Source organism: Coturnix japonica, chromosome 9, assembly GCF_001577835.2.
Source record: "Coturnix japonica isolate 7356 chromosome 9, Coturnix japonica 2.1, whole genome shotgun sequence".
NCBI lineage: Eukaryota > Metazoa > Chordata > Aves > Galliformes > Phasianidae > Coturnix > Coturnix japonica.
Genome location: NC_029524.1, coordinates 7,075,966 through 7,103,511, shown reverse-complemented (window position 1 = coordinate 7,103,511; position 27,546 = coordinate 7,075,966). Strand labels below are relative to the sequence as shown.

The 27,546-nt window shown below is 37.3% G+C and overlaps 1 protein-coding gene across 17 annotated transcripts in view; it reads left to right on the top strand.

The window, feature by feature from the left end:
- The window catches only part of DOCK10 (dedicator of cytokinesis 10), a 131,571-nt gene that overhangs the window by 79,981 nt on the left and 24,044 nt on the right, over nucleotides 1-27,546 (top strand). For 14 of the 17 annotated variants that reach the window (XM_032446714.1, XM_032446713.1, XM_015871423.2 and 11 more), the window contains exons 15-39: nucleotides 1,506-1,628; nucleotides 2,814-2,893; nucleotides 5,289-5,476; nucleotides 5,915-5,980; nucleotides 6,631-6,723; nucleotides 8,601-8,724; nucleotides 8,875-8,996; nucleotides 9,649-9,735; nucleotides 10,270-10,362; nucleotides 12,375-12,493; nucleotides 14,949-15,018; nucleotides 16,569-16,682; nucleotides 17,304-17,375; nucleotides 17,790-17,936; nucleotides 19,266-19,349; nucleotides 21,382-21,478; nucleotides 22,686-22,730; nucleotides 23,141-23,316; nucleotides 23,443-23,559; nucleotides 23,959-24,070; nucleotides 24,712-24,833; nucleotides 24,919-25,033; nucleotides 25,178-25,244; nucleotides 25,996-26,043; nucleotides 26,720-26,821. In XM_032446714.1, the coding sequence (XP_032302605.1) occupies nucleotides 1,506-1,628; nucleotides 2,814-2,893; nucleotides 5,289-5,476; nucleotides 5,915-5,980; nucleotides 6,631-6,723; nucleotides 8,601-8,724; nucleotides 8,875-8,996; nucleotides 9,649-9,735; nucleotides 10,270-10,362; nucleotides 12,375-12,493; nucleotides 14,949-15,018; nucleotides 16,569-16,682; nucleotides 17,304-17,375; nucleotides 17,790-17,936; nucleotides 19,266-19,349; nucleotides 21,382-21,478; nucleotides 22,686-22,730; nucleotides 23,141-23,316; nucleotides 23,443-23,559; nucleotides 23,959-24,070; nucleotides 24,712-24,833; nucleotides 24,919-25,033; nucleotides 25,178-25,244; nucleotides 25,996-26,043; nucleotides 26,720-26,821 (2,583 nt within the window). The remainder of the gene's footprint in view (nucleotides 1-1,505; nucleotides 1,629-2,813; nucleotides 2,894-5,288; nucleotides 5,477-5,914; nucleotides 5,981-6,630; nucleotides 6,724-8,600; nucleotides 8,725-8,874; nucleotides 8,997-9,648; nucleotides 9,736-10,269; nucleotides 10,363-12,374; nucleotides 12,494-14,948; nucleotides 15,019-16,568; nucleotides 16,683-17,303; nucleotides 17,376-17,789; nucleotides 17,937-19,265; nucleotides 19,350-21,381; nucleotides 21,479-22,685; nucleotides 22,731-23,140; nucleotides 23,317-23,442; nucleotides 23,560-23,958; nucleotides 24,071-24,711; nucleotides 24,834-24,918; nucleotides 25,034-25,177; nucleotides 25,245-25,995; nucleotides 26,044-26,719; nucleotides 26,822-27,546) is intronic. The other 3 variants (XM_015871409.2, XM_015871413.2, XM_015871412.2) reach the window with 3 other exon arrangements.

Below are 27,546 nucleotides of genomic sequence, written 5' to 3'. Positions count from 1 at the left end.
GGGAGCATCATGGGATCCTACAGAGGCTGGGTTTGCTCAGCAATGCCAATACAGAGCCCAGTGGCACAGCCAAGATCCTTTCTCAACATTTTGGTTTTCTCTGGTAGTCTGGAGAAGGAGGAAGCAATGCTGAGCACGTCATAATGTCACCAATACTGTAATAGTTATTTAATCTTTTTTCTTTTTTTCCAGTGATGGTTTAATAGGATTTGTAAAATAACCGATGGCTGCCAGAAGTTGGGCCTGGTTTCTCCCAAGTAGCTTAAAATATTTGATGCTGCATGTTGGTGTGGACCCTGTTCCCTGCAATTCTTGAAAGCAAACATCTGATAGAAGAGGGCCTATTATTTTTTAGTTACAAAGAAATGAAATAATAGTGTTTCTCTTAGTTAATTAATTAAAGACAGGGTGCGTTTGTACTCATCCTTGGGATCTTCTTCCAAGGTTTTACTCCATTGTTTTGTATCTGGCAGCGATTTTTCTGGCATCAGTTACTCTTCTCCCTGGCAGTGAAACAGAGGAGTAAATTAAGGAAGAAAGATTGGCCAAATGATTCACAGAACAGCACTTAGTGTCAAGAACATTTTACTTTTGTTAAGCAATGTTTTAGCGTACAGCAGTTGAATCCAAAGTTCATTAATTTGGATAGCTGTTACATTATTCAGTCCAGCCAATGTGTGTGACCCTTGGGGCTGTACAAAGGGCACTGCAACGTCTTAATTAAATCCTGCAAGTGTCAACGAGCAGGAATGGAAATATCTGAGCATGTTTTCCTGTGTGCTCAACAGCTGATACTTATTGTTCCTGGTTATAAACCATATCCTTTCTTTCCATTTCACTTGGCACTTAGTAACTGCTTCACAAAAAATTTAGTCAGTGTTCCACAAGCTTGTTTTATGAAGGAAAGCTAAGGCACAGTGAGTCGGTGTCTTGCTTCTGGAAGGCATGGAATAGATTTAATGCATGAGAAAACTCTCTAGGGGTTTCTACCCTGGTTTTGCACAAGCACATGCTTCTTTATGTGATGAGATCAGTTGCAATTTGATGTTTTGCTGTAATTTCTTTTATTAAAATGATCAGTGGAGGGTGGAGTGGGAAGTGAAAGAGGTGAAGTTCGTCAGCTTTCTCTGTTGATACTTAGCAACCAAAAATAGTGGGGAAAAATGAGTGGATGCCGAGCTGGATGATGATGATGATCTTTTCTAGCACTGAAATGCAGGAACTCTGAGCTCTCAACAGCCAGGCTGTGTCTGAGGTGACTTGGGACTATTTGCATAATGTAAAGAATCTTAAGTCTTTGCAGAAATGGGTCAGTGTGTGTGTAAATACACTGGAACTGTCTTTGCTCCTGAAGAGATGCACCTCTGAAAAGCTTTCTTGTGTGAAGCTCTGCAGAAAGTTCTTACATTCGTGCAGGAGTTCAGGTCATCTCCTTATTAAAAGATGACAATTTTGAACGTTCACACTGATGTGTTTGTAAACATGTTACTTTTCTTTCTTTATAGACCAGTGTTCAAAGATAATCAGGGAAATGTTGACAGAGACTCACGGTTCTCACCTTTATTCAGGCAAGAAAGTAATAAGATTTCCATGGAAGATTTGATTAAGCTAATAGCTGAATACAGAAGGTAAGGAGTGCTTTTTAATTCTATTTGAGAAGGTATAAAAGCTTTATAAAGCTGTGCAAATTATTTTTCACAGCTTTTTTTTCATCTTTTAGTGCAGCGTACTGAAGTAGCCGTGTTAAATTAGTGTTTTTCACATTAGGAAATATCTGCCAAAGAATGCTTTCAATTTTCTAGTTTTCCTGGAAGGTCATTTGGCACATTAATAAATGTTACTGTAACCTAAAGGTAGTAATTTTTTACATTGTTTTCCATCCTTCCATCAGATGAGATGCAGGTAAAGGTACCAACATGGAGCCGTATCGTAAAAACAAGCAAAATCAAACAAAACATTCAAGTGTGAAAATAGTGTTCTTTAATAGTTCCTCTGTTTCTGGTTTGGTTTATTTGAGTCTCTGTGACAAACTGCAGAGAGAACATTGAAAGGAAAAGCTTTTCCAAGTGCTTGACAGTGTGTAAATTAATGAATAGCAGTGTGGCTGGGCATTCTTCCACATAGGTGTAGATCAGATTAATTCTACAGTGAAGACTAGATGAGTGACGTGAGAATAGAAGCTTGAATTTCTTCTTTACTTCAGGTGCACCCAGAAACAATTTTTCCTGTAGATTGAATATCTACTAGGGAAATTGGATCAATCCTTTAATCACTTGCATTACCTTACTGTTACTATTCACTAGACTTTGTTGACATTCTCAGTACTTGAATAACAACTGTCTTTGCTCCCAGATAAAAAGGAATTTAGTATCATGGCTTTGGCATATTTCAAGCTGCTTAGGCACAAGGAATACATCTCAGTCCCTTTTCAGTACAGCACTTTTCAGAAGCCATGATTCTACGAGCTCCTCATGACTCAGTGGTCACAGAATTACTTTTAAAGCACATTTGTTTCAGACTGTAGAAGGGAAAAGTATATTAATTCTTGCAAGGATAATTGTTAGTTCATCAGTTTCTTCCATAACCTGTGACTGCTTGCGAAGAAAAGGCGTGGAGAAGGAGTGAAGAAAGAAAAAATATTTCTTCCCTCCTGTTGCATTTGTTTTGAGTCTGGCCACCAACAGGTTTATTTCAAAGGTGTTTACTATGCATCTTTTTTTATCTTAAATCAAGGTCTATTTTTCATTTAGATTTAATTCCTATTCTGTTCCTTGTTCTAATTTTCTAAAATGTTCTCATTTCTGTAATTGCAGAGCAGAGAAGATTAGCAAAATACAGACCATACCTGGCAGTTTGGATATCACAGTTGATTGTGTTCCTTTGGAGCATCCAAGTATGATTCCGTTTTATGATTAAATAGGATGTTGTCGTAGGCTTTCTGTCCTGAATTGTGGTGATGAGGCTGTTCTGGTAGCTAAATGTCCATCAGTGTGTAGAAAAATGTATGCAATTATTTGGAAAGAGAATGTGCCTAATTTTGTGTTGTTGTGGTTTTTCTATTTATTTATTTAATTACACCATTCTTCTTTTCCTCCTGCACCTGCACAAATATGCTTTTGGGATATGGAATGTAACTTGCTATCTCTGTATGTGATGAAAGTGCAGGGGTCACTTTTTGATATCTAAGACTTTCAGCCAAAGAACCGTCTGGGCTTCTGTTCAGATAGATGTTAAAAGCCTGGCACTGTCAGTGTTGTCTGTGATGCACGTATCCTCTGTGAATCAGCACATGTGGGATGTGGTTACCAGCAGGTTTCAAGAATGCAGATGAGATGAAGGACTTCATTTGGAGGCAACTCTGGCAAAAGTGCAACTCCTAGTACAGATGCTTCTAATTTAATAATGTTTTAATTTTTGTTTCAAGGGACACGTTGCTGTGACCTGCTATTGCTGAAAGCTCAGGTCTATCTCAGTTTCTCTGAATTAATTTTAACAGTCACTATTGTTCAGATATTATTACATCTATGGTCCCTGTTATTTAGTTCAGTACAAGCGCAGCAAGTAGCAGCTCTGTTGTTACACCACCTTCCCACAAAAAATAAAGGTCTTGGTTAGTATTAAAATTCCTTTTTGCCAAGAAGAGCCAAAGCAAAGGAAGCTGGACACAGATGTTGTCAAGAAGCTGCCGGTACAATTGTGTCTCTGGGGATGGACACTGCTCTGCTTCACATTAACATCAATTTGTATTAGACAACTGCAGTAGATCTTTTGTTTTGTTAAGATGTTATTTGAGATAGCAACAAGAGCTAGAGACAGTGATATATCAGGAGATGTCTGTGTTTAAGCCTGTGGAAATCTGTTGCTTTTTCTACTGCATAAGAGGGGGGTGGGGGGGAAGGCCAAAATTATGTAGTTTTAGGAAAGGGAAAGAAAGAAAACACCAGTGATGCCTGGTCCCTGCCTGTTGTCAGAACTCTGAAACTGGCAGGAGGGCAACAGCCATGTCCCCTGCTTTCCCCCTTAAAATACACCTAAAAACCCAGAACTGGGAGGCTCCATCTGTGCGAGGGGTAGTTATGGAGAGTAGCTGATGGCCTTGCAGCTGGGAATGATGTGACTGCAAGCAAACTGCTCTGTTGCCTCTACATATGCATCTGTGAAATGTGAGGCACAGAGACCAGACCTTCACAACAGACTCTATAAGGCTTGATTTTTCCAGATGGCTTCTTGTTATCATCACTACTACTTCTGATGAGAGCAATAATAGCCTGTAGAGTACATGAACTACTGCTATTGAAAAGCTTCATATTTATATTACTTACAACGATTTTTGAATGCAGTTGAACACGACTTTATTTCTCTGTGAATTTTTCATGGACTACCAGAAGCGCAGTGTGAGTCCACAGCAGAAGTCCTGCTGAGAGGCCATAGTGCTGCCAGCCCCTCCTTCTGCCAGCTCTGGCTTTCTCTAGTGAGAGGCAAGATTAATGGCCAAAATAGGCATAGGCAGGATGCTTATAAATCGAGTTTGAGGGACAGTTGGTTTTGAAGAAAGTAAAATTGAGAGTACTTATATGCAAGGGTTCACTGGCTTCTTTCAGTTTCCTCCCCACAGATCAGTGGGATTTTCCAGTGGGTCATTGTTGGGTTTAAGGAAAGAATTCTTGCACAGAACCTTCAAATTGCTTTTCACTCAGGACACCCCTAAATTGATGACCCAAACCTTCCCAGGTGCTTTTATGCAAATAGTCCTTACATTTTCTACGCTGAGATTGCATGTCTTACTGATCCAGTGGTACAGATATACAGAGTATCTCTAATCTCTCCCAGTTGTCTGGGTGACAGTTTTTGTTTTCATCTTCTGTTTCTTAATTGGATTTCAGTCATCCTAATTACGCTGTATATTTAATCTAGTACTGTGCTGCTTGTTTCTTCATTTTGTTTACTATGTTATTAGATGATAGAAAGGATTTAAATTAGATATTGGACTGTAAAATTAATTAGAAACAGCATCAGATATTCATCACTTATTTCACTGAAACTGTCAGCATACCAATAGTACTGTTATGCCATCAAACACCTCCAAATACTGTGAATGTCAAAAGTTTTACAGTGCTGCTCTGTTTAATTTCAGTGAGATTAAGTGTTTCAGATTGAAGTATGTAATTCTGGATTTATGTGAATTCATGTTACAGTGAAATTTGACCCGCTGCATGTCAGTCTTGTTAACTCTTAGCAACGGCTGTATAAAGAAAAATCATAAGGGGTGTTTTTCTTTTCTTTTGAAGATTGTGTAACTTCATCTTTCATCCCAGTCAAGCCATTTAATGACATAAAGGAACATCAACCTACAGTGGAAGTTGAGGAGTTTGTGCAGGAATCAACAAAATATTCTCGGCCTTACAGAGTTTACAAGAACCAAATATATATATATCCAAAACACCTCAAGTATGATAGCCAAAAACATTTCAATAAGGTACAGTATGTGATGATCAATTCAGGCCAATATTGAGTAGGTATGTATTATGTGAGCTCTGTTATTGGAATGATGGTGTGCTTATCAGATAGGAGAGGAAAATGTGAATGAGGTAATAGCTTTTTCAGTCTTCAGAATTTTAATGATTTTATTAATTTTAATTTTAACCTATTTTAATGAAATGATGTATGCAGATGCAATGAACCTGGAATTTTCTTTAACTGAAATTTAAGGACTGCTTGCATTTTTGTGCTGGTCACTTTATAATCTGGTTCTCTGCAGTTGATTGATAGCACTGGAAGGAAGGCAGGAATGCATTTCAAATTTGCACGTTTTTCTTAGATTTTGAAAAGAGCTAAATTCACCCCTTGTTGCTGGCCTGCATTATTATGGCCATCCCAGTCCTGTTCTGAATGTTAATACATTTCTCTTTTTCAGGCAAGGAATATAACAGTATGCATTGAATTTAAAAGCTCTGATGAAGAAGGAGCAAAGCCTCTGAAGGTGAGCGTCCCCAAAATATATTCAGAGAGCATTATTTCTGAGAGCATTACTTATAAAACCCAGGAATGGGAACTGTACTGATCCGGAACAATTCAGCTTACCGTTTTTACGGTGAAACTTGCTTGGTCTAAAATTTATTATTTACCTGAATTTTCTTCCTGAGCTTAAGGTGCTTCATGAGAAAGAATGAGGCAAAAACTTAGAAAACTTTAAACTTAATTCTTACCTTGGCTATTGACCGAGGTCTATAGCATAGTATTGTTGTTGTGTCAATTCTCCATGAATAAAGCTGTCATCGAGAACCTCTGGACCAAACTGTGCCAGCGAGGGGATCGTTAGTGGAAGTCAGTAAAAACCTTATGTTGTGTATTGAACCTCATAAAGATGAAGTAGCTTTTGTAAAGCTTTTTGCAGGAGGTTTTGGAATAATTAACAGCAAGGAAGAAATTTAAGGAGTGCATTGCTTAGTAAATTCAGGGTAATTTTCATGGATCAATGAACTATTACTGGAAGTTTGTTTAGAAATATTAATTTGTAAGCAGTTATCAATCCATCGTGATACTGCTTTTAATGTAATGTGTATTAGATATACTAAGAGTACTATCATCAGCAAAATTTGACAATTAATCAAAGTATGTTGCTTTTCTCAGCGTATTTATGGGAAACCAGGTGGACCATTATTTGTAACAGCAGCCTACACCGCTGTGCTTCATCATTCCCAGAATCCAGATTTCTGTGATGAGGTCAGTCTGCTTTTTTACTCATAAAATACTAATTCCACATGTTTGCTAACGCAACAGGAAAATGTGCAAAGAATACCTGTTACAGATTCTTTTGTGTCTATATGGAACTGTATTGTGTCAGTCTACATAACTGTGTTATGTCTCAGTGAGTCTTTCCTCTTTTAAGGTGTTCTGAGTACATTTTAGATGTTATAAAGTTAATTAGGAACAGCCTACTCTCTAAAATGCTTGTCTGGATAGCATTAAGGATTCAATGTATCTCTGAATTTGATGTTAACAATAAACATTATGATGAAGAGTGGAAAGAAATGTCAGAATAAATCCTTCTGACATATAAGATCTGCACTGGGGCATTTTTGTTTATCCAGTGATCCGAACAGAATGTACAGTGATGTGTAGTGGCTGCAGCAAGTAGCTTAGCTCATACTTTGGGAGATGCAGCCCTAGAATGCTGTTTGTATGTTAGCCTTTGCCAAATGCTAGATGCTCATCCTTACCATGCATTTTTACATTTCACCAACACCACCTATGATTTCCAAGTTTCCTGCAGGTGAATTTAAATTCACCCTTTCAGTGATGAGTGCACTTGATGGTGTGATAATGCCATACATCTTTTGTGGATTTTTCACTACTGCTTCTATGTAGTGATAATGCTGACAAACAACCCCAGCAGAGTAGTTAACCAGTGTTTTCCAAACCACTTGATCTTTGAAAAGCTTCTAAACATTAAAACAGAGGTAAACTCAGCAACTATAGTAGGCATTAATTTAAACTTTGTGTTTAGGAGCTGGGGTAGGATGTTGGAAAGGACCCTTAAGGTCATTGTCAGATCCTTCCATCAAAGTTAATTTCAGTGGATTTGAACTAGATTCATCCTGCTCCTTTGCAGGTAGTGTTAAGGGTTATAACACATCTGACAGTGTGCTTCTCTGCGATCTCAATGAGCCATGTTCTTTGGGCATATCACCTTCAGTGTAAATGAATAACTGAACTCAGACCTTACTAGATGATATGGCTGGAAGAGGCATGCACCTGTCCTAAGTGTTACTTGTGTTAGTCAGAAAAAACAGCAAACAAAGACTTGAAAATAATGTAGAATGTTATCAAAAAAGTTGTCTTAATCTCCATGCCCAAGAGCCCATTTCATATCTATATTTATGGTATTAGATTCTTACCCTTAAGCTGATTTAACCCTGGAAACGTTTACTAACAATTTCTAAGCCTTACTTTAAGCACAGCATCAGTTTGGATAAGCATTATCACAGTTCAGAAGGGCAGAGTGTCTTTTTCATTAGTTCCTATGGTAACATATTTTGATTGCTTCGTGTATTTATCCCAGTAGGTTAATAATATGTCAGTCCAAATCTGTAGGGATTTGTGGATGACATGGCATGGCATTTAAGATGGACCAGAAATCATAAATAAAAGTTGATTTTCATGTAAGCTGTGACATTATGCTGAACAAGTAGCAGAGATTTCATTTTGGTTTTCATTTAGATTGCCTTAAAAATAAGATAACAGTGATGGCTGTTTACAACTGCTAAAGTTCAAGTTATCACTTGTAAGCAGGGTCTATAACACTTTAGTTCTGTGCTCTTTTGTCTTCTGCTCTCTCATCAAAGTGCAACTGTTCATCCACAAGACAGAGAAGAAAAAAAGCTGTTTAATTAGAAGTGACAGATAACTTTCCCTTGCAATTTTCATAAATGAGTATCTATTACCAGGGCAGCAACAGCACCACACAGGTGAACAATTGTCAGTAAAGGCAGACTGTACTTAGACCTCTGTGTAGAGAGATGTCATTCATTTAGACCATCTCTGATGCCTGGTTTAATCGATATTTAAACTAAAGTGAGGTATAACATTTTACATTTCAGGTGAAAATTGAACTTCCCACTCAACTCCATAAGAAACACCACATTCTGTTTTCATTTTATCATGTCACGTGTGACATAAATGCAAAAGCTAATGCCAAAAAGAAAGAGGCTCTGGAAACACCAGGTACCTGTAGCAGAATTACTTTTAATTATAAATATAAGTGATGTACATTCAAATAAGGATTTCAGAATTTCTGTCTGGATGTTATTGCCTTCCTTTAAATCTGAGCAGCTTATTCTCCAAGGTGTCATATTAATTTGTTCTTGTGTGCAGTGGGATATGCATGGCTTCCTTTGTTGAAAGATGCTCAACTTGCTTCCCAAGAACACAACGTGCCAGTAGCAAGCAGTTTGCCTCCCAATTACTTAAGCCTTCAAGAACCTGCTAGTGGAAAGGTATTATTTCATACCTTTGTGTATTCAAATAGCACAGAGTAGTTACTTGCAAATACTTTGAGATCAAGTTTGCATTTGCACTTATCTAAAAGTCATCCATTTTGGAATGCTCATGTGTACAGTATCATTGAGTATATAAGCGAATGTACGTAACACTGAGTTGTGAGCCATATGATGCTGATTCAGGAGCATATATGGAATAAGTGCATTTTGTAATTTTCTTCCACGATATTATACTTAACATCTCCAAAACTCCAGAAAGAACCTTTAATGACAAACTCAGGCCATATGACATTCATTCTCCAGTTGATGTGATCTGCAATCATGATTCATTCTCCAGCTTTGCAGTGTGATATCACTTTTTCCCACTGATCCTGCCCAGTCTGGGTTATTTGTGCCTTCTTGTTTGTTTTACTATCGTCATGAGGACAGGGTAAAGCAGTGATCTGGTCCCTTGAATTATAATGTCAATGACCTCTTGCTAAAAAGTTGGCTTTTGTTGCACAAGTTCTCTATTTGTGAAATCCATTTGTATACAAATAGCTATCACAGTTCAAATGTGCTCGTGAGCAAACCTATGCTGTGAAAAAGAGATGCTGACTTGAATGTATAGGAAATAGTGCAAAATGTGTTTTTTGTTTTATTTTAATAGCAGATCGGCTGTGATGTAAAATGGGTAGATAGTGGGAAGCCACTTTTCAAAGTATCTACTTTTGTTGTATCAACAGTAAATACTCAGGTAAGCTGAATTTCCTCTTAGCTCTGTTATCTGCTTACAAGTAAAAAGCATCAAGGAAAGTCTGAAATGTGCTTTGTCTCAAGTCTTGTATGATTATGTTTCTCTAACATTTGAAGGTTACTTGAGTGTAGAATGGCGACATGACAATGATGAAATGCACATTTTAAGGAAAAATAAAAATGAATTCAAATCATACTAAAATAAGCATTATGGAATGTCAGTGTAACAAGAAAAAAGAAATTGTGAGCACTAGGAAAATAATTCTGGCTGTTGAAATGCCCTGGATTATGAGGAAATGACTAATTGCTCACAACACAGAAAGAAAAGATTGGTCAGAGGACCTAGAAATGTTTATATATAATAGGGTGTACAGTAGCCAATGGATTAAGCTAAATAACTTGATCTTTCAAGGAGTTACATCTGAAACAGTAGGTACCATGTGTCATTTTCAGTATCATAGGAGACTGCTGTAAACAGTTTGAGTTTAATTCTTTCTATAATATAAATTAACGAGAACTTTTATTTATCATTTAGGATCCGTACCTGAATAACTTTTTCTATCAGTGCCAAGAAAGGGAGAAGGATTTCTCTCAGCCTCCTACCTCAAACTTTATAAGTTCTTGTAAGGTAAAGTAACCTGCAGCTCAGAATTATGCAGTAAAATGGTAATTAGGACTTTCAACTAATCCACCACTGCACAGTTCTCAACATGGCATAGACTTCGCAGTGGAAAATGAGTCCATGACAACTCCAGTTAGGCTTCATTGGTGCAGCAACTGTATTGCTGGTCAGAGACATGTCTCCTATTCCCCTTCTAATTCCTAAGTACTGTGTTCAGTTTTGGGCCCCTCACAACAAGAAATACAGTGAGGCCCTGGAGTGTGTCCAGAGAATGGGAATGAAGCTGTGGAAGGTCTGGAGCTCAAGTCTTATGGGGAACAGCTGAAGGAACTGGGATGTTCAGTCTGGAGAAAAGCCCAGGGGAGACCTTATAGCTCTCCATAACTCCCTGAAAGTAGGTTGTGCTGAGGTGTGGGTCAGCCTCTGCTCCTAGGTAATAGCAATGGGATGTCAGAGGTTGGCTTTAAGTTGTGCCAGGGGAGATTCAGGTTGGATATCAGGAAAAACCTCTTCAAAAGATTGGTGAGGCACTGGAACAGGCTGCTCAGGGAGGTAATGATGTCACCATTGTGGAGGTATTCAAGAAACATGTAGATGTAGCACTGAGGGATATGTTTTGGTGGCGAGTGTATGGTTGGACTAGATGATCTTTCCCCAACCTTAATGATTCAAATTCTATGATAAATATGTCTGTATTTGGTAGAGGTCAAAATGAGGTAGCAGAGGCATAGCAAGCAGTTTTAAAAGAGCATTGGGTAAATATAGGGCCGCAACACTTTATTCATGAGTTAGAACCCTGCAGCCTATTTACTTTAAGAGGAAGAGAAGCAAGAAGACTGAATGATGGCTATGACATTAATTGTACTGCTGTACTAGCTCTAAAACATTGTGCGTGGCTGGTATTTATTGTTTTTCCTTATAGCAGCCTGTAAAATCTAATTGCTATTTGGGGGTTTAGATGTTATGATCCTGTATGTGATTTTCCTCTTTCATTTGTCATTAATGTTTGAGCAGATTTCATAAAGATATTTGAGAATTTTCTACAATAAGCAAACAAAATGTTCCAGTAAATTACAGCCCCAGTTCTCTGAGAAAGGCCTTAGGGGTGATTTGACCAGGGGTGATTTGGTTTTAAATAGTGACAGTTTGTGCTAGTTAATTTAACAAAGTGATTAAGGAATGCTTTCAAAAATCAAGGCATGTGTTATACCTCTACTGAATGAAGACTTTATTTGTGATTTTTTGAGCGTGTTGGATAAAGTTTAGGAATCCAATCTTCAGAACTTTCTAGCTATCTAAATAACCAGAATCTCAGCGTTTTATTTGATGCTTTTAGCTTACCTCCTAAAGTGATTGATTTTAGTAGGAAATAGAGATAATGTTGTATGTAACAAGGGATTAACTGTGCGATATAATTAAGGAATAATGCTATCCAGGGTTATCTTTTTTCTTTTTACTTATAAACCAGTGATAACTTTAAAGAAATTTAGGAAAGGTTTGGAAATCACTGAAATACAAAAATTGAAGGAATTCAAAGGATTTTATTGTATTCTTTAGGAGCTCAATATCTTCCTTGATCAGAGAAGGTAATACAGTGTCATTCTAATAAAGTTAGGATGTTTATATTTTTTGACAGTGTGCTTTCTATGTAATTAGTTTGGCCATAAGTACATTTCACCAGATCTCAACACAGAACGATTTTACCTAAAAAAATGTTAGGAAGTGCAAGTTGTAAAAATAGTTCATTCTTTTAGTGCTGTGGTTTTGGGTTCAGGTTTTTTGTTTCTTTGTATTTTAATCAGGATAGAGCAAAAGATTAGAATTCTGAGATGTGGACAATACCTGTAGTTTCATGGATGGTCGTATTTAAAACAAACTGCATGTGGAAATAGTCCTTCACTTAGTTATCCCATTTCCTACCACTGTGGCTGTACTGCCTTCTACATGCTGAAATAAGAGTGGAATAACTAGCTTTCATTTTGGAAATCTCTTAATTTTCTTTCTCATGTCCATTACAGAATTTGCTGAGGATAGAGAAGATCCATGTAATAATGAACTTTCTTCCCATAGTCCTGAATCAGCTCTTCTGGGTTTTGGTGCAAAACAGTGATGATGAAGTTACAACAGCTGTGACCAGGTACCTGAATATTTTTCATATAAAGGAAATAATTATATACGTTCATCCAAAAATAGCTGCTCTCATGAAGGCTGACCACAGTGTTTACACTTCAGTAAGTGTAAACTTCTCAGTTTACACTAAGAAGTGCCTGCTTCCCCTTAACAAAGGGCTCTGCAAGTAATTCTTGGAAGAGCATGGCATCCTGTGATTGGCACTGGTACCAACAAGGAGTCCTCTGATCACAACGTGTTTCTGTACCCATAGGCAATGATAGTTAAAGGTCTCGTTCTTGAGGAGCTAAGTACTTCCTAATGAACCTTAATATCAATTTTAATTTATGTTTGAATGTGAGGATATGGAATTCAGCACAGAAAAAACTTCGCATCTTGCAACAGCCAACAAAGAGTCAAACATACTAGTCATGCTTTTCTAGGGCATTTTCTAATTAGAAATATATAACAGTAATAACTGTAAAGCAATAGCAGTGTTTTTTGGTGAGCTAGCAAACAGCTGGAATGATTTTTCTGAGCCTCTCATCCCTCACATAATGAAATTGTTTTTATTGATGCTGTTAATCAGTGCAGCAGGAAAAAAAAATACTGGAAAGCTTATTGTTCTTCTCTGCAGGAGGGCAGAAAGTTGCCCTGCGTTTTCTTTTGGCCATAGTGGTGTTTCTGTTGCACTTCTGCCAGTAACTAAAAATTGTAACTATAGCTAGGAGGAAAAAATGACAACTCTCAGCCCTCAACAGCCCTGTTATAGTCGGTGCATTTTCTTTCTCCAGTTATTTTCCAGAATTAATTTCTGAAGAAAGATTAACCAGGAAAACTTAAATGAGGAAGCTAAATTTCTCATCTTAGCCTTGGGAAAATAGAGTTTTAGTATTCTTTATCAAAGGTTGATGGCATCTTGCAGAACAAAGTTCTGCCACATCTGGGCACTAGGAAACATTCCTTGCAAAAGTTTGATTTTGTGACTACGTGCATTTTTCAGAGGAAAAGAGACAATTGGACCTTTATTCCAGAAGCCTTCATGGCCAGCAAATCTACTACTGTTAAGACTAGTTAGGGAGAGTCCTTACTTTGGCTGGAATTAAAGTATCAGTTGACCAACAGGAAATTTAATACAATAGAAGAAACAGTTACTTAAAAATTAGACTTAATGATTAGATGGAAAAATAGAAAGATGCTGGTTTTTTTCATGCATCAGAACCCACCTGGCTACAGGAAAAAAGAAAAAGAATTCTCAGTTTTCATCTTGTTTATATGGTGGCTTTTGTGCTAGTACTGTTGATGTCAACAAGAATTTGCTCATCTGCTGTGTGCTTTATTCATTGATGTGTCCTATATATACACACATTGTATTTTGTTCTGAATAGCTTGGAGCAGATTGTGTTGAACTTATTAAAAGCAGCAACAACAGCACGAAAGCTTAGAATTGCTTATGTGTTGGGGAGAAAACATTCTGCCTTTCATATTCTCTCATGATTACTTACTTGTCCAGAGGCCCAGAGATGGCATCATTTCTCTGTGCATCTTTGCCAGAGCTTATTTTATTTTCAATTCAGAGTAAAGGCTGAAGGATCAGAATGGGCACCACTAATTTCATCATAGAATTTTTTATCTTGCTAAAAGTTTTACTGCGTCTAATACAACACGAAATTAGATATATGTGAAAAGTATGACCTTTAAAGAATTATGAGGCTTTTGATTGCAGTAGTAAGAATTGGTAGAAAGTATCCAGATCACCAGTCTATTAGTAATAGCTGCTTGTACATGGACCAGTCTGGCATGTATCTGTTGGTGTCTCCATGTGTTAATAATCCATTTTATTTATGCTATTATTATGAGTGCCCTTGAATTTGAGATATGTTCTACCAAGTTTTTGTATTTATGAACTGTTTCCTTCTTATTCTTTTAGCATAAAGTTAAGATCCTGGAATTTCAGGATGTTTTTTATATCAAATATCTTAAATTTGGGGGGGGGGAGGAAAGAGGTCCTATATGAGGAAATCATGTGGTTAAGTTGAAGATAACTTCTTTCTCAGTGTTTTCAGTCTCAGTCTTTTGTGTGTTTTCCTGAAACAAGATGGTATCAAACAAAGATGGCCTGCATAAAAATTGAAGAGAAAACCTTCCTGAAACACCTGATCTTTCCACCTCTGCTGTTAATAGTACAGGGTTGAGTTTGGTGTTTGTATGACCTGAGCAATTCTCTTCTATGTTAATGATCGCCAGGGTCAAAGCATCTCCAATTGCCATGAATGCCCACCCTCTCCCTGCCGCACAGAAATGAGAGCTCAGCCTACTCAGATACTTGGGCTGTAGCTGTGGCCCAGGCAATGCACAGACTCTGCAGGACTGTTTTAAAGTGGGTCTTAATTACAGAATAAAGTGATTTGTTAGATGACCCTTCTCTGCCTTGTGACACAAAACAGTTCAATTTGCATTTTTGGTTTTTGTTTATTTTCCAGGGTTCTTACTAATATTGTTGCTAAATGCCATGAAGAACAGCTAGACAACTGCATCAATTCCTATGTGATGGTATGAATGCTGTTAAACTTAAGAAATTGTATGTAGTTATTTTGTTTTTGTTTTTGTTTTTTTCTTCCTCTCTACCCTTTGAATTAGAACTTTCTGCCTCTGGCAGCCTGGATGGCTCAGCAGTGAGGAAATCAAACAAGACATGGAAGAGGCTGAATAAATTCCAGTCTTATCATAAGTTTCTTATACCACTTTGGACAAATTACCGTGCAGAGCAGGGAACAGCCATTCAGTGCTTCAGTTTTAGTTTCAGTGTTGAGAACTGTTGGTTGATGTCTCCAAGGTGTGGGTTTACTTTCACGCTTCATGGAGGTGTGTTTTACGGGTAAAGCATCTGAGCACCTTAGTCAAATTCTAATCTGAGGTACCATAACTGAAACCCAGAGGGATTCTGTTGAAGTTCAGCAGAAATGTTGAGGCTGTGAAAATAATAATGGATGTAACATGTAAATATAGTAAATTCAGTAGGTATTAGCATCTGCTTGATAACTTTTGAGATTTGCATTGGACACCTATTGTGCTTAAAAATCTTTGAAATAGCAGGTGATTAATCAGGCTGTACCCAAAGTCCATGAAGCTTGTTTTCTCATTTCCAACAGCAGCCAAAAGCTAGTAACTGTTAATCTCTTTTATCCATCTGTAAGGAAATGAATAATACCTACTTTTATTTTGCAAATAAGTAAATTCAGAATTGTGAGTCACTCAGATACTGTAATAATGTGAAATTACTCTGACTTAACAAAGTGGACCCAGAAGTGTCAAATGGCACAGGGAGAAGCTTATTGCATCTACTCTGGAAATTAAACTGAATAGTAATAAGATATTTTTCCAGGGATAGTCCTTTCTTTTACATTCCTTCTGCTTGTACTGAAATAACAGTTCTTCCTAACTGGTTTGGTTGCAGTGCTCTTGTTTTTGGGAAGCCGTAATTGATCCCAGTAACAAATTATAAGCTTAATAAAATCTTAAGCCTCAATAGTAGACCTATTAGTTCTGGGCAGTTAGATAAATTCCTATCTTGAGGACCTGGCCTGATGGGGGGATTTAGTTTCCCTTCTATCAGTTCTAGTGGGTGCTTTACACCTTTCAGGATGAAGAGTTGCTACTAACTCTAACAGTTGCCATTGGAAGAAAGGAGCAAGTGAAAGGTGGCCCTGCCTAGGTGGGTCAAAAACCCTCCTCACTCCTTCTGCTTGCCTATTCTTTGTTTCCCTGGTTAAATGGCTTGAAAGGCAGCTGAGAGGATCAGATTCCCTATTGGGGGTGGAAAAAAATAATTGGTTGTGGCAATGATTTTTAGTAAAAATACCTCTTGCAATGAGTTGAAATCAGTATCAAGTTCTGCTTAAAACTCAGACTTTGTAGGGGAGTAGATTTTCACCATTACTGCTAGGGATCTAAAGTTTGTGTGAGTTTATTTTTTCAGCCAAGATGTTCTAAAACAAAACAAAACTTGTCACCTCTTCAAGGTGAATAATTTATTCTTCACCTACTGAGACTTTCTGTATTTGTTTCAGTGCCTATTTTGATGACTTTCTTTCCTTCTTCAGTATGTGTTCAGAACCAAATCATTTGAGGAAAGGACTGTTCATGAGGAGCTGGCCAAGAATATGACTGGTCTTCTGAAGTTAAATGACCAAGTAACCGTGAAACAGGTTTTAAAGGTGAATGATAATGAATTCGACCATTTGTAGTTTTACAGCTGGTTTTCAGCCTGAAGCTTGCTTGTCATATCTTTTTCCGCTCTTTTTTGTCTTTTTTTTTTTTTTTTCCTGTATGAGCTTTGCATAAATCCAACCTAAACTGATTCAACAGAAAAGACTTGCAACACTTTAAACAGCTTCTCAACATAACTCTTTTCTCAGAGTGCCGTGGTTTGCATAAAAAATGCCTCTTTTCTCTAAGTCCGTGTGGGAAACCTAATTATTGCATAATATGACATTAGCACTTAGGATATTTTGGTTTAATTCTCATTTTGGAAGCTGTCACACAGAGAATATTCATGTGTTACTAGGACATTTACATCTGTTTTCAGCTGCTGTCCTTGAGTGGTTACCAAAATAAGAAGTATCGAGGTCCTCCCATAAGCAAGGTCTAAGAAACCGATACATGTGTAAGCTCCAGTTACTAAAGCATACAGTACTCCTCTTTTATTTATTTCTCATGTAGAGTTTACCAGTGTGCTTTACTGAGAAATGCATTCCGTCTTTAAAGAATGGAATTGGCTTCATAAAATATTTGTCATATATTCATATTTGCTGTTCTTTTTTCCTTCTTTTGAACAGCACTCCTGGTTCTTCTTTGCAGTCATAATAAAATCAATGGCGCAGTACTTGGTTGATACAAAGAAAACAAAGGTAAGCATATACGTTGCTCTTAATTAATGAGGTGATCAGGCTCTAAGGGAAAATACAAAATGCAGAACCACGTGAAATAAACGTGTTTGGAGATTTCTTCTTAAGTGGTGAAAAAAACGAAAGGTTGTCACATTTTAAAATACTGTTTTTGCCCACAAAAACTATGACCTGTTAGGCTCAAACCTGTTATTGCTTATGCAGAACTATTGAGCCAAAATACAGTTGCATCAGCTTTGGAACAGATGGATTAGAATGGAATGAGAATTTTGTAATTTTTCCTGGTTACCTGGCAGAGGATAACTAGATGGCAGATAAGTGATCTAGAAACACTGTCTTTGCCCTTGACCCAAATGTGATTTCAGGTTTAATACGCATTGTTATATACTCTCAAGTGATAATCTATTCACTTCTTAGGTTTCTCGAACTCAGAGGTTTCCAGAGTCATTTCAAACTGAGCTGGATACACTTGTGATGGTCATGGCAGACCACGTTGTTTGGAAGTACAAAGAAGCTCTTGAAGAAACTAGGAATGCAAACTATAGCACTGCCAGGTTTCTCAAGGTATAAATTCTGTAGTTATGCTTAATTGCCCGAACTTAATGGAAGGCTGAGGCTATTCTGCTCTAGCTGAAGGGGAAGAAAAACAATTCTAAGTGAGTGATGGTTCGATTTCCAAGTTTAGTATTGACTTATAGCTCACGTTTTCTAATCACTTGGGTCTTTCACAATGCAAAAGCTATTTCTAATTCTGTTTTAAAACAGTTCTGATTGATTTGCAATCTAAAAGAGCCCGAGTTTGCAAATTCTACAGATTCTTATGTTCTACTTAATACAAAGTTTGGTAAAAAGCATAAATGTATTTCCCATTGAGCTGGTATTTTATCTTTAAATACTGTAGCTCTGAATGACTGTGAGTGGATTAATTTTTCCTAATCACAGCCACAGTTGGCAGCTTTCACAAATCAGAATAAGCAAAGTGCAAATCTTGTATGGAATGCTGTACCCTGCCTCTTTATGCCATTTTTCTTAATGTCCTTTTGTTTAGTAGATAAGAAAAAATACATGTGTGCTTTGGAGAAGTCATAAAGTGGGTTGTTTTTGAATTTTTATCCTAGTATTTCTCACTCATATTTATGTTCCTCAACGTCAAATTAGTTGTGAAGCATTGGAAAATTGCCATTCAGTAAGTGGTGTGTCCAGCTATTTGTCTAGCTGCTTATCAAGTGATTCCCCCAAACTTTTTTTTGCGGGGGGATCTACCCTTCTGTTAGCATATGGAATGCTGCATGCAGTATGCACTGAAATCCAGGCTGAAATCTTTTATGACAGAATAAAGCTCAGCGTTAGGAGGGAGCTGTATTCCAGCAGTAACTGGTTAGAAGGAAACTGCCTGAAAACTGAAGGTGGATTTCTCTCCCTTCACACCTAAGTAAAATTAATAATGAAATTGAGAATAGACAGGAATTGCTATCTACATTGGCCTCTGTTGCTTGTTTTTAAAATATGGATGTCCAAGTAGCTGTTTACACCTTGATCTGCATATATAGCTGACTGTATTAATAGTGTTATATCACTTGGAAGATGATGTTGGTTTGAGGCAAGAGCATAGATAGGTTTCCTCTTGGTGGACAGTACAGTGTGATATTTATTCTAAAATGTAGACACGGGGACAGTATAATTTTATATTATATATATTAATAATTTTTATATTATTATTTGGGGGAGGAAGAGCTGGTTTCATCAGTTTCCCAGTTTTCTTTACCCTGCTATTACTGATTTCACCTGCCCAAGTGCTGCAGGTTTGCAGATGATGCAAGGCAAAAAGCCAGGAAAATGAAGTCGGGTACTGCTTTTTTAGCAATAAAGTGATATTCCTTCTTCTTTTCTTAGCGCTGCTTTACGTTTATGGATCGTGGATTTGTGTTCAAGATGGTCAACAACTATATAAGTATGTTTGGAACAGGAGATAGCAAGGTAGAGTTTTGGTGTTGTTTTCTAAGTGACTCACTAACAGAATGATTTTGTTTTAAAAGCATTCATTCCATTGCTTTGCCATCCTCAGAACTCAGTCATTAAAACCTTAATTTTGTAAGGGTTCCCCTACAGATGAAATCTTGTAATGAAAATTAATGAAAATATAAGTAATGAAAATTACTTATATGACCATTTCTGGGAAGTTCTTTAGATGCACAAAAATCAACAGAAGTGCAGTTAAGTACACTTTCCCCTTACAGATGAATAAAGTATTAACAAATGTTTCATGTAAACCTTGGCTAAGTGCTAAGTACTGTTAGCAATTACCAGTCTGTGTGAGTAATATTAACAAAAATACTGTGTGGGGGTTTTGTTATTATTGTTGCTCTGGAGCCATCTTTTCTCCTTTCTGAAAGTAAAGAGCCACATCCAAACTACTCACTGAGTGCTGCATGAAAGAGGCCGACCCATTCTTTGAATTTAAGCTTTGATTCTTTGGAGATTATGTTTGGGATTTGGTCTACAAATATCAGTAACATCTGAGAGTAATTTTATTTGAGGGCATTGAAATAAGAGCATATGAAAAACTGCCATTGTGTAAATTTGGCTGTATGGTACCTCACTGATGGCACAAGAAAGCCAGCAAGCTCCAAATTACCTTGCACTTGCTCAGGGGATTCCGTGCAGTACAAGTTTATTCTATAATATCTATAATACGCTGGGATTTAATTTGGACATTAAATTTCAAACTGCAGGAGGTCCCAAATTTTTCAGCTTGATTCCTTCATTTTTAATCCATGAGAGAAGTCACAGATCTTTATCCTATTCCAGCCATGTATGTGAGCTATCCTACCATAGTGTTAAGACAATAGATAACAGGATGTATTCGGGATGTGCAATTTGGATGACTCATCCCTCCCCGAAAGCTTACAAAACTTCTGTTCGTTGACTTTTTGTAACTCTTTAGGGGTGATCTGGGTATTTCTAAGTAATGAATGAAAATTACTCCAATCTGTTTCACTTAGTAGAAGCAAACATCGTGCTGTACACAGATTTCTCACATAATCTCTGGAGAAGATGGATGGGAGTCCCTTGGTAGCAGTGTTGTAACCTGGGGTCTGTTATTCTGTGGACAATATTATGTAATCTGAAAATTACTTCCATGTTTCAAAATGCACTAAATCTGAATGCATTCAGACTCCTTAACTGCTAAACTGTGCACATTGCCAGCCACCCAGCTTCTTTCCAAAGCCATCTGGTGGGACGCATGATGCAAAATCACTGTGAATCCGATGCAGATGTGCAGCTGGAACAGGCTTTGATCACATACAAACAATAGCCATAAAATAAAATCAGAGATTTCTGACCTCAGGGAAAGTCCTGTGTCTTGGATTGTTTTCATTTTCAGTCAGACACCTAAGCAAGAGTTAGGTGTTAAAACTGCCTGCAGGATTCACTTCTATATGGCCTTTGCTTCTTTAAATGGATTGTTTATTTTTCAAAAAGGTTATGCTGTAATCTGGCCTCTTTTTTTAGGAAATGTAACAGCATTTGTTGCTGCTTGAATAATTTGTGCATGTGTTAATATATAACGCTGCAGTCTCAGTCTATTCTAATTGTGAATAGATACCTCACTAGAGCCAAATCATTGTGGTGTTCACTCTAAAAGACTCAGTTCTTCATGGAAAGCATACTTCAAGTGCTTCCTTTCTTTAATTGCCATTAGGCCCTGAATTCCATGGACAGCTGTATTCCTGATGTACAACAGTGCCATATCCTCAGTAGAGGGTCAAGTTTGTATTTATCAGTACATCTTCAATGTAAAATCATATTTTAAGAATGCAGTAAAGATTGTTGGACCACAGCAAGTTCCTTTGATAACAGAAGAAAACCAAATGTTATTCATATAGCTTAACATAACCAGCCATAAGGTTTCATCATTGGATGTGAGTTAGAGTTAAATAGTGCAGCTCTGTCTTACTGTTTTCTTTCTTCTACTGTAAACTGAGCTGTTGCCTGTTATGATTTTCAGACTTTACATCAGTTCAAATTTGACTTTCTCCAAGAAGTCTGTCACCACGAACACTTTATCCCTCTGTGTCTCCCCATACGATCTTCAAACATTCCTGGTATGGTGCCCCCTAAAAGGGTTTTATAGAACAGGGAATTACTGGGTGGTTCAGATAACTCTAGAGTTCTGTGTCTGTACATTAGCCATGGAAGTTTGTCAGATGTGGTATTTTAGTTTGATAAAATAATGTCGTTGCCTGTCCAGCTGGAAGGTGGGAGCTGACTCTTCCACTGGAAACGTGTTGAATAAGCTGGACACTGTGAACCCTGAATTACTAAAGCCTCTGCATATGGAAGGGGCTTAAACAGATGTAGTAAGAAGGAGAAGACATCAAGACTGTGGTGATGATTAGAGAACTGTGAAACTAGTTGCTGCAGTTGACTGTATGGCTTGTTCATGTAATAGTCCCTTCTTTGGGAGGAGGATCTGAGCAGGTCGCGCAAGGAATTTGGAAACCTTCTTCTGGTGGAAAAGAGGCTGTTGGTACTTTGGCCTCCAAAATATCTCTACAGTTGACAGGAGAGTACCATGCAGTAACTCTTTTCTTCCAAATGCATTCACTTTACATTGTCAACTGTCTCTTTTTTTGGCATTAGTTTGTGCCACAATAAAGAGAGTTCTGTTCTGGTGCTCATCGCTGTTAGGAAGCTCTGGGGAATTTGTTTTCCAAGCAGTCCATTTTGGAGAAATGTCAAATATTGGTTAACAATTCATTTTTAACCTGCTCAGGCAAAAGCTGTGCAACATGTTGCTGTTAAACCACTGTGAAGTTTGTTACTTTAGCATTGTGAAAAAATATATATTTTTAGAAATATTTGGTGAAGACAACAATTCGGCCATTTTGACGTGTTTTTTAGTATAACTTAAAAGCTAAAACTTATTGTAGCAGTTTCTTGTATGTAATGATGTAAACTGTTTGTTCGTTGTCTGTTTCATTTGGGAGGTGGTGGAGTTGCCATCCCTGGCTGTGTTCAAGAGGCATCTGGATAGGGAGCTAGGAGATATGGTTTAGTGGTTTTCTGTAGGTATGGTAAAGGGAGGATGGTTGGACTAGATGATCTTGTAGGTCCTTTCCAAGCTTGTGATTCTATGATTCTATATGAAGCAGTTGTACAAAGTTGGAATGAAAGCAGAGATTGTTAACTGTTTCATTCAAATATCAGTCAAATTATTTAAAAGGTTACAAAGTAAACATATTCTTATGTTTATTTTTTTAAAACATATTCTTTTTTCCTGTTATTGTTTTATATTTATGGTAAATGAAGACCCCATGACGCCTTCAGAATCAACCCAGGAATATCGAACATCAGGTATGAGCAAAATTACTGCATAAGAAGCAAGTAGAATTCTGCATTAAGAGCTTTAATAATAAATCAACTGTTGCCACTGAACTGGAGCAAATTCAACCAAACATTATTCAGTACTTGTGGAAGTGAAGATCTAGTCTAGATCTTTGTATTTTAAAGCTTTTAGCTAGAAAATGGGAATAACAACTTGGACTTGGTGCCTCAAAGGAGTGATGGGTCTTTTTGTGTGTGAAACATTTGAGACTGTCATTTCGTAGTGTATAATCTGGATGAATGGAACAAACAGACCCAGGAAATCAAGGCTTTACTGGGGGCTAAATCATAGTTATTGAACATTTGGGAAATGGGAGAAGGCTGTTTTGTGTAGCATTAATTAGCATTAATTTAGAATTTCTTGTCCTTTCTGTTCCAAGATATTCCAGAGTACACATTGACCAATGAATTTTGCCGTAAACATTTCTTAATTGGAGTACTGCTGCGGGAGGTTGGGTTTGCCTTGCAAGAAGACCAGGATATTAGGCACTTAGCTTTGGCTGTGCTCAAAAACTTAATGGCAAAGCATTCGTTTGATGATCGATACGCAGAGCCGGTAAAGACATTTTTTAAATTCTTTTTTCTTATTTGCTCATACAGGGGCCAAGTACGTGAAACTTCCTTAGACACCAGCATACAGTAATTAGTTTCTTCAGATTTATGTAATATCTTTTCTTTGTAGGCAAAACAAGCACAAATAGCAAACTTGTACATGCCACTCTATGGAATGCTTTTGGACAATATGCCAAGGATTTACATGAAGGATATGTTCCTTTTCAATATCAATACTTCCAATCAGGTAATTCTTGTGACTTTTCAAAACACTGAAAGGGGTTCAATTGACCAAGCTGAGGTCTGATTCCAAGGTCTGAGAAAATCCAATCTGGTGGGAAGAAATCCAAATTTATCCCTGTCAGAAATTAGTTGACAAAATACAGCACTGATTTGCTTGCACCCAGTAAGCAGAGTTAGACTTGATATGTTCTTTTCAACTCCACTGGCTGGTGTTTCATATTGCAGATAGCTCTGGCATATTACACTAAGCCTTGAGGGTTTTCCTAGGCTGTCATATCTCAACAGCTGAAAGTATGTTTTCAAGCTCACTCTCTAGGAAAAGCCATCACTGTATGTCTGTTGTCATTGTAAAATTTATGAGTGATACCATCTAGCAGTTTGTTCTGTTCGTTTCAAAATACAGGGATCTAGGGATGACTTGAGCACAAATGGAGGATTTCAGAACCAGACAGCAATGAAACATGCAAATTCTGTGGACACTTCCTTTTCCAAAGATGTTCTGAACTCTATAGCAGGTACATATATGACAGATAAATCACCCACACAGGTGGATTTGTGTGTATCTCAATCCATTGTGCTTTCTGCTCAGTATTCATGGATGATATCATTAACCCATCTTATACAATACTCAAGGAAACATGGTATCCACTGTTTCTCTTCCCTTTGGGTGTTTTTGGATTGATTTTGTTTCTCCTGTGAAGCTGCTCTTCTTCCACTGCTTCACTTACCCTCCTGCTTTGGAATGATGCCAGTATTCAGGCTCTGACAGACCCCTGTGCCTGAGTTCGTTCTTGCAGTCTGTCTGTCTTCAGAATAGTTCTAAGGTTTCTCCCAAGAACTCCTAAAGTCTCTTGGAGGCGCAAATACTCTTAACTGTCCCAGGTTTAGCAGAAGGGTGGAAACAACTTATTTTGTTTGCTTCATCCAGTGCAACAGGCCATGTTAATGCCATGAATAATGTCAAACTGAATCATTTTTTTCAACTTATTGCATCTTTTCCGTACCAAGCATACTCATCAATATCTTTGGCACTGAAAGTTCAAAGCACTGGTATCAATCCAGCATGTGACATGTTTTAAGTTCTCCATTTTTCTTGTTAGTTTTTGTATCCATAAATGTTTTGGTTTAGCATGTTTGCTATGACTTTCATTTACAGCCTTTTCATCAATAGCTATCTCTGCAGCAAACCATGCTGACTCGAGAGCTTCCTTAGCAAGTCTTGAATCTAACCCAAGTACCAATGAAAAAAACAGTGAGAGAACTGACACGTGTGAAAAGGTACATGTGCAAATATTGAAAATGATTACCAGATGTGAATAGTTATCACTGTACTCAACAAAGCCCCTTGATGTCAATTCAACAGATCACGAGACCTTTGTCTTTGATTGGATCAACTCTTCGTTTTGACAAGCTGGATCAAGCTGAAACTAGAAGCCTACTTATGTGTTTCCTTCACATTATGAAAACTATTTCAGAAGGTTAGAAAATGTGCACTAATTGACTGGGGTTGTTGTAAAATATTGTGAATACTGAATCCAAACAAGCATTAATGCAGAATAATTACAGTGGCACACTTAATTCCCTGTAATAAATACGTAATATATTTTAATATCTCTCTTTAGATGCACTGATTTCCTACTGGTTAAGAGCACCATTCTCAGAAATAACAGACTTTTTCAGCATTTTAGAGTAAGTTCATTTTTATAGTTATGTGATTTTAAATGATGTTTGAAAGCTGATGCTGTCAATTTTTGTGTTTGTCGACCTCATGTTATAAGCTAAAATAGCTATTATATCTTGGATTATTATACCACAGTCTTCCAAAGATAAAATGAGACATTACTAATAAAACCTCTGTCTTCCACTGTGTTGGCCATTTCTGTGAACAGAAACCTTAATGCTTTGTATTTTTCTCCCAGACATTTTGATAGTATAATATCCTTATTTGGGACTGAGGTTCTTTTCTTCTGTTTGGAAAAATATTTACTTCTCCAAACCTTGTAAACCTTAAGAAAAGTTTTGTAACTGAAATTACCTATTTTTGATCTCTGTAAGGTGTTCTACTCAATCCAACTAATGCATGTCCATAGAATCAATATAGGTATCTATTTTCAGAATTCCTTACTGTTTGTTAAGTGAAATGCAAGTTAACTTCACCTGGTGAGGAAGCAGTGCTTATACAGCCAGATCTTTGCCTTTGAGTTTGCCTCATCACCAAACAGGAATTTTCAATCAGAGTGAAAGTGAAAAAGGGTGAACAGCATAGTGTCCACACTTTCTACATACTTAGTCTGGGAACTTCTGCATCCTGTTCTGTTTGCTGACGAGTAGACATGTTTGGCAGGTCTTTTCAAATCACTACAATTCAGCTTCTTCTTGTTGTTGTCTTTGTCATTAGGAAACCATTAATAGACATAAAAAGTGCTGCTTTATCTTTCAGGGTCTGTCTTCAGAATTTCAGATATCTGGGAAAACGCAATATTGTAAGGTAATTTTGGTTATAACTGTATTATAATATTTAAATATTACTGCAGTATTATAGGCTGTACGTTAAAGTGTTAATGTTGCTGATTTCTATTAGCCTGAATGTTCATCTTTGCCTGTGTTTTCTTCGGAAATCAGCAAGCTGTTGTACACTGCATTTTTTTCTTCTATGTAGATATTCTTATCATGATGTTTTAGAGTTATGAGAGCGTGCCTGATGTAAAAGATGAATTACTTGTGATAGCCACTATTGCATTTATAACCCATCGTTCTGGACCATTCTTCAACCTTATTTCAGTGTATGTCATATAAAGGAAATCAAATGCTATTTTTCATCTGTATGATGGAACAAATGGTTTTAATGGGCATAATGAAGTGTTCCACAGCAATCAAAAACCAAAAAAATCTTCAGTCTCTACACATTTACCTCAAAAAGCATGAGATCTTTTTCCAGCTGCATAATGTGAAACACACGCTTTGTCTTAGTCAACCTTTCATTTTTAATTTAATGCTACCATTGTAAACTTATCTGTATGTCACACTGTGGAGGAATGAAAGGTCACCAGATAAACCAGTTCATGCTCTGTGGCAGGTTCTGTCACGCCTTTGTTTATTCTTCAGAGGCATGACAAAATCAGTGTCACATTCCTGACAGATTAACAGTTATTTTCTTTTAACAGGAAAATTGCTGCTGCTTTTAAGTTTGTTCAGGGCACCCAGAATAATGGCACCCTTAAAGGCTCCAACTCTTCTGGCCAGGCATCAGGTCTGCTCTCACAATGGTAATGACACACCTCATTATTAACCTCTGTAAAAATCACAGCTTTTGTCATCCTGTAACCATCTTGCACAATCACAGCGTTCATTGTAAAGGAGTTGACATAACCTGTAACACGTTTCAGATCCCCCAGAGCTGTAAACTATAAAAGAATTGAGCTGAAGCTGGACTTAAAAGCTGCTTAAAATGTGATGTTCAGAAAAATTCTTTCTGCCAATAAGTTGCTAAGTGATACAGAAAGCGTAGCTGTTGTTTTCTGCTTAGATACCTATCTGGAAGGTACTTCAGTTTTCTCCAACCTGAATGGATTCACATTTGCATTCTTACTGCTTTATGGGTGAATTTCATCGATGCAGTTACAATATCAGGGGAGTACTTGCCTCTTGATAATCTCGGGTTGTGAAGGAGGATGTATCTATCAATACAAAGTCAAACTTCAAAGTAGTTGTGCTTGGTCCCTGTCTGTTTAATTCCGTATGGCTATGTGTAACATAATACTGTGGCATTACCTCCATGCCTCCAGTTCCAGAGTCTCTGTCTTTCATGGTCTTTTTTCCTTCCTCTTCCTGGTCTAATGACTGAAAGATTCAGTTATTCTCATGGGTAGTGTGGCAATAAACTGCAAGTGCACTGCACCTTTAATAATCTTTTTGACCCTTTTATGGAATAGCATGAGCATTTTCATAGTTAATAATGTAAAACTCCAGAGAGAAAGTGAACATTTGACTG